The sequence below is a fragment of the Thunnus thynnus genome, chromosome 13 (assembly GCF_963924715.1).
Source record: "Thunnus thynnus chromosome 13, fThuThy2.1, whole genome shotgun sequence".
Lineage (NCBI taxonomy): Eukaryota > Metazoa > Chordata > Actinopteri > Scombriformes > Scombridae > Thunnus > Thunnus thynnus.
This window is the reverse complement of record NC_089529.1, coordinates 10444551-10460216: the sequence shown is the minus strand read 5'-3', so window position 1 is coordinate 10460216 and position 15666 is coordinate 10444551. Positions and strand designations below refer to the sequence as shown.

The window sequence follows — 15666 nt, the reverse complement described above, 5'->3', positions numbered from 1 at the left end:
TTCCTAATCCTGCCTCACTTGCCTCTACTTACAGTGAATTTTCCAGAGTGACTTTTTTGAATTAAAGTTTTTGTTTCCTTTACAAGGTTCAGTTTGTTTACTTTCTATTACAAAGCTTAAGTGTGTTAGGGGTGATTTTCACTTTAATTACCATGGCTCTGCTAAACGAGCCATGTTAGATACTTTATTAATTTCTTTCCACTGACTATGAGCGTACACGTAATGAGTTCTAATCACTGTGCACGTAATTAAGAATTTCATGAAGATAGAAAACACCAGAAAGATTGCACACGCTTTGTTTGGCCTGTCGTCTCTGTTTTGGAATGACAGTGACAGACGAAGACAGAGGGCCATGAATCACTCTCAGCCCTTCAGTCAGCTGCTGACAGATGAACAGGCAGCTGGACTATGAGTTTAGACTAGTTTATTTCCAGAATGGATGAAGGGCAATAAACTCAAATTTCTCACTGGCCATGGGATATGAGCTGTTTGTCGCTAATAACTAATTGTTGTGGTTACACGAGTTATAAATTAAGAGTGATTTGGTGAATAATTTGCCTTGTTAAGCCATGATAGTGAGAGGATTTCTTAGGGGACTATCAGTCTGACAGCATTAGGAGTTTCACAGATTTCTACACAGTCGACCGACCTGCTCCTGACAAGCATGCGTCTTCATGTAACCCAGAAAAGAATCGCAGTTTTCACACTATGGTCAGGCCTGTCATCAGCTATTATTGTCATGCTAACAGTGTTTACACGAACTCTCAGCTGAGCTGAAATTGTGCATATGTCAAGAATGATTCACTTACTAGCCTTAGCCCACAATCCATTACATCTGCGGTCAATTATTTATGTTGCTGTACACAACACTGAGCTGACATAGTTTGTCAATTCACTCTGATGTTTTCCTTTATATCTACCAGCCAGATGGGATGTGGAACTGACTCACAACTACTGAACATATGATCTGGATGAAACCAGTCACGCAGGCTTGATTCCTCTATTTCAAATACAGCAAATAAACAAGTAAACACATAAGTGTTAGGTCAACCCAAGTGATTAGGTATGTGATAAATAAAGCAATATAGAGTAGTATATTCAGAAAAAATAAAAATGAGAAAACAACATCAGATGTTTGTTCACACTTTTCTGTTTCCTTTTTACCAGAGTGATTATGAACCTGACTGTGATGCCTTAAGCACAATCATGACAAACATCCCTTCAAGACATTTAGAAATAATGAAAAGTTTCAACCCAAGTTTTCTCTGAGGCAATACTCTTTTCCCTTGCCGAGCATTGCAGAAGGTCACATTAGCCCAGTTTAATGCAGCTTCTCTATTTTTCTACTGTAGACAGCTGTGTACTCCAGCTCCCCCGTGACAGGCGATCAGCCTCTCGTTGGCCATTTTTAGCAGCGTACTGAGTGTCAGAGCAGGGCTGTGCTGTGCATGTCTGTAGCTGCTCCAGCTGGCAGCTGACTGGGCCACAGAGGTGAGGCCGTCAGTCCCAGAGCGAGCAGGTTAAATGGATTAAAGACAGCACCATCACAGACAGCTCTACACTGTCAAACAACAAGTAACACAAAATGTTTGGTATTTGACATAATATTATGTGGATTCATGAATATTTGACCATGTTTGAACAGATGACTCTGCAATAGATTTCTTTTTTTTGCTCTGGATTGGTTTATGTTAATGTGACATACCAAATTAAGGGAAAGAACATCCATATTTTAAGAGACTGATCACCTTTCTTTAACCTAAAAGAGAGCTGTGAAGCAACCAGTAGATCTTATTTTCTCTAGTTGTGGCTTCATTTGGATAAAGTGACCAAAATGATGAAGTCTGTCTGCAGCTTTTGCAAAAAATCAGACCTGCACAGGCTTGACCATAGTAAAAGTTGCTGTTAGGGATTTGAAGAAAGAAAGGCAGGCATGTGGCTGCCTAGCAACTAGCGGAGACTCCAGAAATAGTCTGGCACGTAATATATGAAACAATAATTATCTTCAAAACTCAATTTATATCAGTATAAAACAAACATCTAACTGACTTAACCTTTATTAATAACCTGCACCATAGACATGACATGATAAAAAATCCTTGATATTTAATGGAAGATATAAAATGCTTCAGGCTGCATTATTTACTGGAGGCACTTTACATGAATAAACATTGGCCCTGGTGTGTTGCAGCCGTGTGTGTGTAAAGTCTTTGTACTCAAAGGAATAGTTTGACATTTTAGGGAAATACGCTTATTTGCTTTCTTGCCGAGACTTAGATGAGAAGATCAATACCAATCTTATATCTGTCTGTTAATTATGAAGCTACAGCAAGGACACGGTTAGATTAGCTTAACATGAAGACTGGAAACAAGGGGAAACAGCTAACCTGGTTTTCTTAAAACCACATACCAGCAGCTCAAAAGCTTGCTAATCAACCGCTGTCTTGTTGTCACTGAGAGGTTGCCATATTTAGGTTAAACAAAAATGACCCAAGAAAGAAAGCAAATGATGATATGTTGAACTATTCCTTTATATATTTAGTGGATAACCTACAGTGTAATACTTGTTAATGTCTTCAATCACAACATATTTCATTTTTTTGTAGCGTCATGTGTCTTTTAAACGTCATACTGGTCAAATCAACTGGACTGATAAAATGTGTAAAAGGACTGATTCCATGACTCCAGCTGTGACCTGCTGGTAGGAGCACAAACTGAGGAGGAGGAGGTCACTTCTGTGTGTTAATATTGATACCAAACGTGGCCTGCAGTTTACTTCTGCTGTGCTGCCAGATTGTCAGACTTCAGGCTGCTGGCAGAGGGCCCACTACCCCTACTGCACTGTTCGCTTTTAAGGGGTGAATCCACTCTGAAATACAAGAGGCAGGAAAACTGTTGCTACACTGCTGCTGCTGTCTGTGTGTTTAAATGTTTAAGCGTGCTGCATTTCTGGACAGGTGATCAGTGATGGCAGCGCAGGTGCTTTAATGACCGACAACACCTGCTCCCCGTGTGATTCAGAGCTGCTTAAAGAAATAATTTAAAGTTTATGAGTTAGATGAGAAGATTGATACCACTCACATGTTTGAGTGTTAAGAATGAAGCAAGAGTGGTGAGTCAGTTATCTTAGATCAGCATAAAGACAACATTTCCGTTCGTGTAGCGATTAAATAAACAGTGTGTTAATTAGTGAGCTTGTATTTTTGAACTGGGCAGAACAAGGCTTCTCACTGATTCCAGTCTTTATGCTAAGGGTGTCATGAAGAGTAACAGGAATGAACCTATATGCAGGACAGCAGGCAGAGCAAATCTGAAGAAACTTATTTATTCTGAGGCTCATGCAGGCAAAAAAACAAAGTGGGCTTAATCAACTCAATTAATCAACAATTCAACAGACTACAGGACGAGCAGAACAAACGTAACAAGACAGAACAAAGAATCCAACAAAGACTGAACTGAAAACCAGGGCTGAAATACAAAGTGAACTAACGAGGAGATGAGGTGTAGGTGGGGAGATGGGCGGAGAAGCTCAATAGAGGGGAGTGAGGTGATGAAACAGGAGAACAGACAGGGAGGCAATAGGCTGAGGGAAACGCAGGGAGCAGGGCAGTTCTGACGAGGTTGATGCAGACCAGGGGAGATGGGCAACGGAGGGAAAACCAAAACCCAGATAACGCAATCCTCTTCATAATAAACTGACATGCATAGAACCGCCACAGGATACACATGAATACAACTCAAATACACAAGCAACACTACAACCTCTCTTATCTGTAATAGAAAGAATAAAAAAAGAGAAGAAAACCAAAAAATCCCTCTAAATAACTGAGTATAAGCTGTGTGAGTACAGACCAGGATGAAAACAAAGACAGACTAACTAATAAAGGTAACTTAAATAACATCATGCCAGATAGTCTTTCAAAGATACAACTCATATCAGCCTTCTCTAATGTAGTCCAGTCTTAACATAACAGGGAGAAAAGGATGAGGATCTCTAGTGGACTGGAGGAGAATGACTGAGGAGCAGATCGTGACAAAGTGACTGTATGAAAATATATATTCTCCTCCAGCTGAAGAGAGTCTGACTTTCTAATACTGTGTCTGGTTAATTAATGTGGTGGCTGTAATAATCGCCAAATGATTATTTCATGATGAATCACTTGGTGATGACGATGAATCATTTGGTGGCAGTAATAATCGTAGATTTAGCAGCTCTTGATTCCAAAATAGAGTGACATGCTTTCCATAAATGTAATATTTTGGGATATTGTGGGGAGGGTATTGCAGTGAAAGGGTCCAAAAAATATACACTCACCAAACACTTTATTAGGAACACCTGTACAATCTAACACAATCCAATACAACAGCTCTGCCATAAATTCTACTTTTATGAAGCTGATTCATTGTCAGTTTTTGTTGCCATTGTCAGAAAGGTTATAATTCTACTTAATGTTTATTATTGAGGTAGTAGTGGTTGGTGGTGGTGTACTGGAGTGTGTTATATTGAAAAGTGTTCCTAATATTTTGTCCATCCTATTTACATACATGAGGGGGGAAAAATATAAGAAAGACTTTTATTCAATTATCAACTTTCTGACAATGTCAACAAAAACCGAATGAATGTATAAGCTTCGTAAAAGTAGAATTTGTGGCAGAGCTGTTGTGTTGGATTGCACAGGTGTTCCTAATAAAGCGTAAAAAATTTCTGTACAGTCCCTAAACTAAGCTAATCACCTTCTGGTGCTAGCTCCATACTTAGTACACAGAGTGTATTCTCCCAAAATATCTGTTCATTCAACTCAAACCCACAGCAGCTCATTATGAATGTTTTTTTTATGGCTGTCAATGTTTTTATATTCACTGCATAACTAAACTCTCTCTGTTTTCTCTCTCTGTTCCCTCAAATGCAGCGTTCCAAAATAGCAGTTTATGAGAAAATGTGGTCATACATGAAATCAGCTGAACCCTCAGTGTTTGCCAAGACAACACCAGACGGGGTTTCCCGGGTACGAAAGTCGAAGGGCAAGTTCGCCTTTCTTCTCGAATCCACTATGAACGAGTACATAGAGCAACGGAAACCATGTGACACCATGAAAGTGGGCGGCAACCTCGACTCTAAGGGCTACGGTGTGGCTACACCTAAAGGCTCTGCATTAAGGTGGGTGGGATAATATAACAATATCCTCTATGTTGTTATAGTATTCCACCTACCCTGATGTCTCCTTTTGTCATTCTCTTCTTCCTCACTCCTTAATTCTTCTTTTTTTTTCTCCAAGTGCATCAATGAGTGAACAGTATTATGAGTTATTTAAATTTAATCAACGCATTACGTCATTTTCTGTTCTGTCCTATCTATTTGTGTCTCTTTGTGTTACTTTCTTCTTTCTCTTAAGGAAAGTTCTGTTTTTTGGTATATTAGTTGCATTCAGGAAATCCATTTGAATGTTGATGTGCACTGTGTCACCTTCCCCCAACCTCGATTGTTTTGCTCTCCTCCCTCAACCTCCCCCTCCCTCCCTCCTGGTTTCTGTGGTGTCCTTTGCATTGCTTCTAATTTAACGATGAAATATTTCTTCAGTTCATTTGCTAGTTAAAAATGCTGGTCTGTGAGTTGTGATGAATGTTAAGCAGCATGCTGGATGTTCTTATTTCTAATTCAACAATGACAGAATGTCCCCATCCCGCACACTTCAGTTACAAGCAATGTGACCCTCCATGCCACCTCTCTAATATTTAGCGTTTTCTTTGCTGTAAAAAATGCTTCTTACCTTTCCACACCAGTGAAATTCTTTACCAATTTGTCCCTTCCGTGCTCCCCCTATGAACCATTGATATTTATTACTACTTTTTTACTAATATTCTATATTAGATTTCTCACGGACCTGTTCATTTTCTTACAAGTTATGTTTTATCGTTTCAAGAAATGCTGTTAACCTGGCAGTGTTAAAACTGAATGAGCAAGGCCTCTTGGACAAATTGAAAAACAAATGGTGGTACGACAAGGGAGAGTGCGGCAGCGGGGGAGGTGACTCTAAGGTCAGCCTCAATGTCACCAAAGTCGGGTATCCTAGAACAGAGTAATCGGCAAGGCTGTCGTCACTGAATGTAGTCTTTGGGCAAGTTACAACAAGTTACTGATAAATATGTTTTTTCCATTTTTAACCAGCAACTGTGATCAAGTGGGAACCCTTTACTTGGCTAATGGAGGAGAAAAAAGGCCCAAAATGTGCTGAGATAGAGTAGTAGGACAGAAGGAGATCAGAGAAGTAATTTGTTAATATTGTGCTTGTGTCAGAGTAGTTGTTTTTGTGTTTTTGGCCTGTGGTTACGAAAGCCAGAACGCATCTTTCCCTCTGGTTTTTATATCTACAGGCCAACATGAAAGCTTCGTATCTTCAATATTTGGCATTCAGAATACTGCCAGAAGGTTTTAAAGCCAATCTCATTTCCGCAAGATCAGTACCTCCAAGTTGAACAATGTATGCACTCTCCAATCTGCCGCCTGGGCGTTAGGGCAGGCACGGGGAACAGCGTTGTCTTGAGGGGACTAAGCATCGCAGGCAAACGTGAGAATTCTAATGACAGAGTGACAACTAACGGTCCAAACTTTTTGTCCGACATCCTCTCACCGAAATCCAGCGTAAGACTGACAGAAACCTTTGGTTGGTCTTGATCCAAGGCCAGTCAAAGTCTTTCCATGGCCACCCTGACCTGGTAAACCCTTCAGTAGAGTGTAAGATATAACCAGGGGCCCCATTTGTACAAGAGGATTTGATTTGAATCTCACATTTGTGTTAAGATCATTTTTGATAGTGAGTATATAGCTGATGTGCAAAGAGTGAAGCTGCATTCACACCTTAAATGTAAAGTTTAAAAAAATAATAATGGAAGAACTGGACCTTTTTCCAGCTATAATGGCTTTTTTCTTCCAATCAAATCTGTTGTACATCTTTTCTATAAATGAGGCCCCGGATCTTGTGTTTCAGACATCGGGGCGCAGTCACAGCCCAACTGTGGATCCATCTCTGCCTCTGCCTTTTCAGCTTGCATCATGAACACAGTACTCTTGGCATATTGCAAAAGAGGAGACAAGGCAAACTTTGCTGTTATTCTCTCAAGTCATCCATTCTTGAGTGAGCAGGACATGGATACTACCAGTGGGATAACACAAAGGAGCCGTCTCCTCTCGATGGCGATTTGCCTCGATTCCTCGGTTAGAAAGAGAGTAGATGATCACATCTGACTGACTGCCACATTTCTTTGTCCTTATTTCACTTTCAGAAATGCATGTGTGGATGATTTAACAGTTTAACAATGAGATGGAAATATATTGTATGTAACAACCACTGAGAAAATGTGACATTCACGGCACATCAAATCAGTCAAATGATATTTTAATGTTTCTATACTCAGACATGCTCACAAGAAAACGGAACGTTAAAGTCACAAATCTAGAATTTTTTTACAGGTACTTTCATTCATGTTTCTACTGTGTGATGCTTTTCAATTCAGACATCATACAGTATGTGATTTATGTCTTAATTTGGCCATGAGAATCAGTATTTTGCATGGGTTGCTCATGTTGTGTGTTATTTTGTGTGGTCTTGAACATTTTTCAGATACCATTTTCCTGTTTTGCAGACAGACTGAAAGGTAAAGTTTTGATGTGACTTAACACAGACGGAACAGAGATTAATTTGTTCCTAACACTCAGCTCAGGTACAGGGGGTGGACACTATAAAAGCAACACCCGTACAATGTATCAAGTCCAATATAACAATAAATTCTATCTTTGTGAAGCTTATAGTTCCAATAAGATGCAACATAATACTGCAGCATCACACCAAAAGACCTCTCTGACACAGCCTCAATAAAAACTGAACATTATTAATTATTAAACTTCACAAATGTAAGATTTATAGCACTAGCTGTTGTATTGCATTGCAATAGATTGTACAGGTGTTGATTATATTCTGTCCACCTCCTGTATTTAATCAGGCAGCGTTCATACTCATTGTTTTAACAAAGATTTGAGATGCTGGCAGCAACTCACCTGAGAAAAAACAACTATCTTAAAGGAGCGACACAATGGAAATCACATTTCCTGTTGCCATAGAAGTATTCAACAATTTTTAAAAGTAATTATCAAGAAAAGTTATCAAAATCACTCAGTAATGCAAAAAAAATCACTCATGCCCTCTGAGGAGCTATGACTTTAGTCCTCAAGAGAGTCAAGGCAATTTAGGTTGTTGTTTATTGATCCATCCAACTGATTCCAGGAGAAATTTACATAAAATCCTCCCAGATTTGTATGAAATCCAGTCAACTAGATATATAATTAATAATCCTGCACATTACCAGACAGTCACTGGAAAGAAGGTGAAAATGAGAGGACAGAGGCCTCAGTGGCTGATGTGAACCATTGTATACAGTTTGCTGCTGACTGTTAATGACAATAATGTGCTTTTTAATGTCTTGAACATGCTTTTTGTTTCAATACACTATTAGGGTCACATGATGAAAAGTGAGCTGGCGAGCAGGTTAAATCACCAAATTAATTAATTAATCAATATTTAATTGCAATTAAATAGATTTGACATTTGTTAGGGTTACGTGTCACATGCTTATGCAATATGTGCAGAGAAAATATTATATATTATATATATATTATTATTATATTATAATAAAAAATAAGAAGTGAGAGTAAAAATAAGAAGAGAAAATAAATATGAAGGATAGAAACTCAAAGCTTAAAAACTATATGTAAATGTAATGTAATGAGTATATCAAAAAACTAAACTATAAGATATAAGCTTTAATTAATTAGAAATAAATATATAAAATACATTTATATAAAGAGTATTAGAAATTTTTTTTTTTAATTTACATACATATTTACACATACATCACACTGCCTGAACTGCAATGATTCATACATGTACATTTTTGAATTTTATATTTTAATTTTTCTTCATTCATTTATACTGTATTTGTTATGTTTATTTTACTATTATTTTATTATTTATGTTATATAAATGCATAGCATTTAAATTTTTTTACAATTAAAAACTATATTAAATATAAACAATGAACAATAAAAAACTGAAATGAGGCTTACAGTAAGTTTTTCTGGACAGATACATTAGCACATACAGTATGAACTGTACAGTTTGTGACTATCTGGAGTCATTTCTAGTTTTTGCTCAGCGGACTGTACAGTAGATTAGATTAGATTAGATTAGATTAGATTAGCTCTGGATGTTATTTCAGCAAACAGTTCAGTTTCAGTGTCACTATGACTCATAAACGACTTGTTTTCTCTTTCTTCACTTTATATTATTTTGTATCTGTTTGTAAAATGTTGATATTCAGTGAGCAGCAGTATATGATGCCAGATGTTTATTACAGACAAGCTCTCAGTCCTTTCTAAATGTGAGTCAACACAGGTCTGATGAATCACATTTTTTTATCAGTTTGAGTTGACTCTGTGGTGCAGTGAACTGCTATTACATCAGAGGTTTGGGACACCTCACAGTGAATGACAGGTGATTCATCCGTACAGACCACACTGCAGTGGGCAACAACTTAAGTGCTGTAATTTTATGTCTGCTTAGGGACTTGGAAAGGAAACAGATATACATTTGCTTTCTGTTACCCCCATGGTGTGTTTTTGACAAGTGGTCTTTTTCATCTCTGAGGTTGGTTTGAAACAGCCCGTCAGCCACCTCCGCCTCCATCATGATTTGATGACTTGATTTGATTTGCTCTGTGCTTTTTGAATTTTAGATGGTTCAATCTTGTTTTTATTAGTGTAATTTAGGGTATTTACGTTCATGCACTGCAGCAAAAGTCAAGATGTTTCCAGTGTATAACCAGACACCAATCAGTTATTACTTTAATCTGTGTGTTTCTATGCATATAATTACAGTGTTTATGGATGAGAAGAGAGTTTCTAAACTGATTCTGGACAGTTATTTAAAAGTCCGAGGCCACCACCTGGTGGTGTGTCTGAGGCCTGGGTCTTAATCTGATGACCAGCAAATCACTGCAGTTCACTCAGTGTAATTTAACAACTTCAGGCTGAAAAAAAATGTAGATGAATAATTTATATTAACAAAGAGAAGAGAGCAGATCACCCTACCCACAATGCTGTGGCACAGAGGTAGATATGGCCTAATCACAAACATAATCCTAACCATAGTTATGAGATAATTAATAAGTAAAGTTTTGACATTTTTTGTTCTGTTCAGTGAGGTCAAAGGTCAGACGGCTTGCACAGGGAGGCTTTGTCACCCTGCTGAACTGAGGCTCAACAGGCTGTTTGAACAAAATGAAGGCTCACTCAGTGTGTCAGGGAGACAGAAACACTTGAAAGCAAGATATGAGTCACCAGATGCTCCTCAATAACAATCTTCAAAAAAGTGCTTTATACTGTGATGAATACCTTTAAACAGGCTTATTATGAAAAGTAGCTGTTGCTCTCACTTGAAAGCTTTTTTGTTCAGTATTTGTTCTCGTAGTGGCTCTAAAATGCTACATAACACAGAGCCTATGTGTCCAAAATGTGTTTTTGTCCAAATAATACAATTATAAATGACTAAGTAGGATTTTTATTGCAGCTTGCTTTATTCATAAAGTGTAGCAACCATTTAGTGCAAAGTTGATAGTCAAATCTCTCACTCTGCTCTGACAAGAAAATGGCAGAAACTGATGAGTCTACATTAGCAAATTTGGTTTTAAACCCTGTCCCCTGATGGGATTAAAAGCCGTTCTTAGTGGACTGTGTATCAATTATAGTTTGTTGTTGCGTTTAAATTCATGCATCTAAGTTTAGATTCTGCTGTTTGTCTGTGTGAAGCAGTTTTTCAGAAACAAATTTAATCATAACTTTGCCTTTCAAAGAGCTCTGACTGGAGAACAGGACCACAGATCATCCACTTCAGATTGTGCATGACTTCTTTATGTTTTATATTTTTCAATATAACATAAAAAAAAAGGATTTGTATTATATTTGATATACAAAGAACACAGTGGTGAATACAATATATTTGATGATGTTGGTTTACAAACACTGATCTTTTTTTCTGAAAGGAAATAAGCCTGGAAATCTAGCAGTCAAGGAAATTGAGCGTAATGTCTTGCAAAACAAAAAACCCCAAACTATATGAATCTCATCATCTGGGATTTGGTTCAGAAAGTGTCTTTAGAGACTTTTACAACAAAATTTACTTATCTGGCTGCTAATGATTCGGATACACGTATCTATCCAATATTTCTTGATTGGTACAAACAGATGAAGTTTCTCAGTGTGAATCACGTGTCTAAAGGGGGGATTTTGTGAGACATTAGCCTCTAACAGCTGTTAATGAAATTGGACTGCTGTGTTTTGTTTGTTAGTCAAGAAAGGGTTCCTGTTAGATCCACCTTGCTAAACATCAAAAAGGCTGCCCATAGCAAAAAAAATGTGCCCTCAGCAATGACTGCATCTGTTTTTTTATTTGTTTCATTCTGTGAAAGCTATGCAGCAGCTGCTTTATTCTGCAAGTTCAAATCTTTTCTCTTCTTGTGATCAGTGTGTGCCGATTACTCAAAGCGATATTGGTAGGGTCTGGCATGATAGGGTAGTCATGGATTATGAAAGGTCATATATTTATGGATATATTTATATATATATATATACTGTAGTGTTGCTTGCTATCTGTGATGTCTTGGCCAGGACCCTACTCTATCGCTTTGCACAGTATAAAGTAGTTTAAAAAGTTGAATAACATAAAATAACATAATAAAATGTTATTTATGTTATTTCCCACGTGAAGAACTCCTGTAAACCTTGCAGTATTGAAACTCAGTGAACAAGGCATCTTAGACAAGCTGAAAAACAAATGGTGGTACGATAAGGGTGAATGTGGAACCAAGGACTCTGGAAGTAAGGTCAGTCGCTGCAGGTCTTTTTACACTGATTGCAAAATGCATTTTGACCTAACTGTTCATATGCAAACATCTAAAGCATACATTGTTAATCATGACATGATATATCTGAATACTTGCTTGTTTGCCCTCAGAGTAACACGCTAAAAACTAGATTTACTTCACACATAGTCCAATTTAGTCACACTCTGATCATAATCCATGACTTCATCACTACTGTATGTAGACAATTCAAGACTTTTAAAAAATTGCAGCATGATTACACACATTATTTTTTATTCATACCATCAGATTTTGAAAAGTTGAATCATAGAATTGAAACCATTATACTGCTATTTTATCATCCAAACCTCTATTGAAATTTAGTTTATTGGTGTTCTTATTCATTTGCATGCAAATTGTGTATTTTAACTCCACAAGTTTCCCAAAGGCATCCTTATTCTGACAAAGTCCAAACTGACCTTTAAATACCACCTGACTACAAAGTGGTCAAATGGTGTTTAATAGTCATGTCTCATAGTTGGACTGGACTACTAAATATCCCACAGGGTTAGAATGCAAATGGTAAAACTCACATAAATGAATTTCAATATTACTGTTTGGCTTTTAATAGCAGCAAAATGGTTCAATTCGCCTTCCACAGCTTGCCACTTTGATTGTACAAATGCAGTGTGTCGAAGGTTAAGTTGAGAAGCTATGATAGTGAATCAAGGGTTTAATCTGTAGACCTGTACGACCACGACCGCCTTCCTTTAGAGGTGGTCTCGTAAAGAGACCATAAAGCAGGATAGATAGCGACTCTCTCTACATTCACCTTCCCAGCTTTTAGAGCAGAGATAACTTAAGAGAGGAGGAATTAGACACATTTAGTACCAGGTTGTTCCAATTTATGTCACTCATAGTCTAAATTAGGCAACTATACCTCATGAGGGTTTTGTAGACACATTTAGCAACCTCCTCAGAGTTACTGTTTAGTCATGCTATAGTGCAGAAGGATGTAGGATTTGTGTTGGTGTTTATTGAGGTCAGCCTCACGGTGCCAGTTTAAAAAAAGTCTTAACGGTGGTCTTTACCTCCCCCAGGACAAGACAAGTGCACTAAGCCTGAGCAACGTGGCAGGAGTCTTCTATATTCTGGTTGGAGGGCTTGGCCTGGCTATGACCGTGGCTTTGATAGAGTTCTGCTATAAGTCACGGCAAGAAACCAAAAGACTGAAGCTGGCAAAGAATGCTCAAAACTTTAAGCCAGCCCCTCCGGCAAACACCCAGAATTTTGCCACGTACCGTGAAGGCTACAACGTGTATGGGACAGAGAGCGTTAAAATCTAGAGGGTAGGTCTTTTCGTTTTTGCTTCCCTGCTGCGTCAGTTGGAGCATAAAGTTGTGGAAACTGAAGGTTTTTTTTTTTTTCACCTTTGCAGAGGTGAAATGTGTCGATTCCCACTTGGTGCGTCTGGATGGAAACAGCCACTCTGTGTGACCCCCCAACGACCCTGGAGGCTGGCATCCTGGAGGCAAACTGCCTTTTTTTGTCATCAGCTTGGACACAAGCCTAGAAGTCAACAAGTGCTCACTCTGGGTTGCGAGGCCCGTCACACTAACAGAGGGGCAACAACGCAACAGGACTTATTGCTTCTGGAAAACATGGGATTTGCCTCTTGTAGTGCCTTATGGAGCATTTGGCGTCATGGCAATGCAATTAAAATTGAATTCACTTGGGGAAACAAAAATCTGTGGAACTAGGGCAAAAATGTTGCTTTAAATGACAATTAGATGAACTGTAATTTCAGTTTGTTTTCTATTTTGAAGAAGAAGAAGAAAAAAAAAGCCATGATTTGCAAATAAACCATCCTTGAGTACTTATGAAGTAATTTGAATCCTTTACAGACATATTTTTGTGGTGAAATCTTAAGTTGGATAAATGTTATATTTAGTGAAGTAAAGTCATTTTCTTGTTTTACTATAAGACTATTTTCAGTGTCATAATATTTAGGACAAGCATCAATCAATAGGGTTAAGCATTAATGAAAAGTGACAACATTGTACCCCAGTTTTTATTCAGAAAATATCAATAATATGAGAGTAGTGGTCATCTGAAACATATTCTCAAAGCCTGTTGGACATCATGTACACCTGTATTCACTTAGATGCTTGTTTTAAATCGACCACCAGAGACTGCGTTTGTTTCAACTGCCACAATTTTGAAACAAGAGCATTTTTTTATTGAAATGAGGTCCGCTTTTAATCACTTAGTGCCATATTGTTGAACTCAAAAAGAATTATAAATCCTTTAGAGAATAGGAGAGTGACCCCTTTTTATGTAATGGCATATTCAAATTGTTTAACTGAGCTTATGGTTTACACTTTATACACACGTAGAAGCTGTTCTCATGTAAATGCAGTATCTGCAGCTGTGAATCTCAACATTTTGGTAAATGATAAAAACACACCATAGCTTCTTGGGTTGTAATACGCTTTCTGTGTCTATGCATAATGCAGAAGGTGAGCTGGTGAGCTGTACATTGAGGAAGAGAGTTACGAATGAAACATTTGTCTGTTTGTATAAGTGAACTTTTTATAAACTGAAGGAAAAAAAAACCTGAAAATGCTACAAACCATGTACGCCTACGTTTGTTTAGTATATCAGACTTTCTCATCCTTTTCTCCCCAAATAAAGTGCATGTGAATTTTACCAAACGGCAACTCGAAATGGACCCTGGTTTAGTTAGCGTTTGATAGCGACATTTGATCCAGTTTGGTTTTATTTTTTTTCCAAGTTCATTTGTAACAGTACCTCAACCATGAGAGTTGCATGTATGGACACAATGAACCTCCCTGGGGAGGTCATGTACAAAGGATTTTATTACATTTCCTTAATAAAAGCAGGTTTATATTCATCTTTTGGACTTTCTTTTTTCTTAACATATGAAAATAAATCATGTGAAGTATCAGTGTGAATGTTGGACTTTATATATAACAAAGAGAAACTAGGCTGTTTTGTTACAGGATCATTTTTAACTCATGAAAAACAAAAATCTACTGTGATTTATCAGTAAGAATTAGTTTGCTCTGCTCTAGGCTTACTTCCACAGACATGCTGGAATGACAAACAGCACTTTAAAAGTGCTGCATTTTTCTGTTAATAAAATAATCTCAAGTCCTGTCAGTATGGAAGCCCCTCTGTGCCAGGAGAAGAAATAAATGAAATAAATTAGTTGATTTACCCTGCCAAAATTGAGTCAAAATTGTGACTTATCTAGATTTTGTCTTTACCAGTATGTTTTATCATGTCTGTCTTTCTCCTTTCTGTCTTAAAGGACGGGTTCACAATTTTTCCAAATCTGTCTTAAAACAATAGTCAAGTGCCCAAATGAATATTGAAACATGTTTTTTGCTTGCTGTAATCATTCCTCCTGTTCATACTCACCATGTGTGCAAAAATGTATTTTGGCATTAAAAAGACAGTAACTTTGGGAAATATCTACTTGATTTGACTCATTTGGACAGCTGAGGCTTCATATTGGCTTCAGATAATCTTTTAAATACATTCGTCCCCCATCACTTACATTGTAAGTGCATTATGAAGGGATCTTCTAATGATCTATGAACAGGAGGAATTATTACAGCAAGAAAAATGTGTCAATATTAATTGAGCACCTGACTTGTTTTAAGACAGACTTGAGAAATGTTGAACCTCTCCTTTAAACATACATCTACTGTATGTAAAAATTTTGCAGGT

General features: G+C 37.6%; 1 protein-coding gene across 6 annotated transcripts in view; it reads left to right on the top strand.

The window, feature by feature from the left end:
• Positions 1-14824, top strand: part of LOC137195422 (glutamate receptor 3-like) — a 72334-nt gene extending 57510 nt beyond the window's left edge. The window contains exons 13-16 of one of the 6 annotated variants that reach the window (XR_010931116.1): positions 4911-5158; positions 5922-6036; positions 11817-11931; positions 13011-13150. Coding sequence is in view for 4 of the 6 variants with exons in the window: in XM_067607767.1 (XP_067463868.1) it covers positions 4911-5158; positions 11817-11931; positions 13011-13256 (609 nt within the window). In the remaining 2 variants the exon portion in view is untranslated. Of the gene's footprint in view, positions 1-4910; positions 5159-5921; positions 6037-11816; positions 11941-13010; positions 13260-13348 lie in introns of those variants that run through there. The other 5 variants (XM_067607767.1, XM_067607768.1, XM_067607770.1 and 2 more) reach the window with 5 other exon arrangements.
• The last annotated feature ends 842 nt before the right edge of the window (positions 14825-15666 follow it).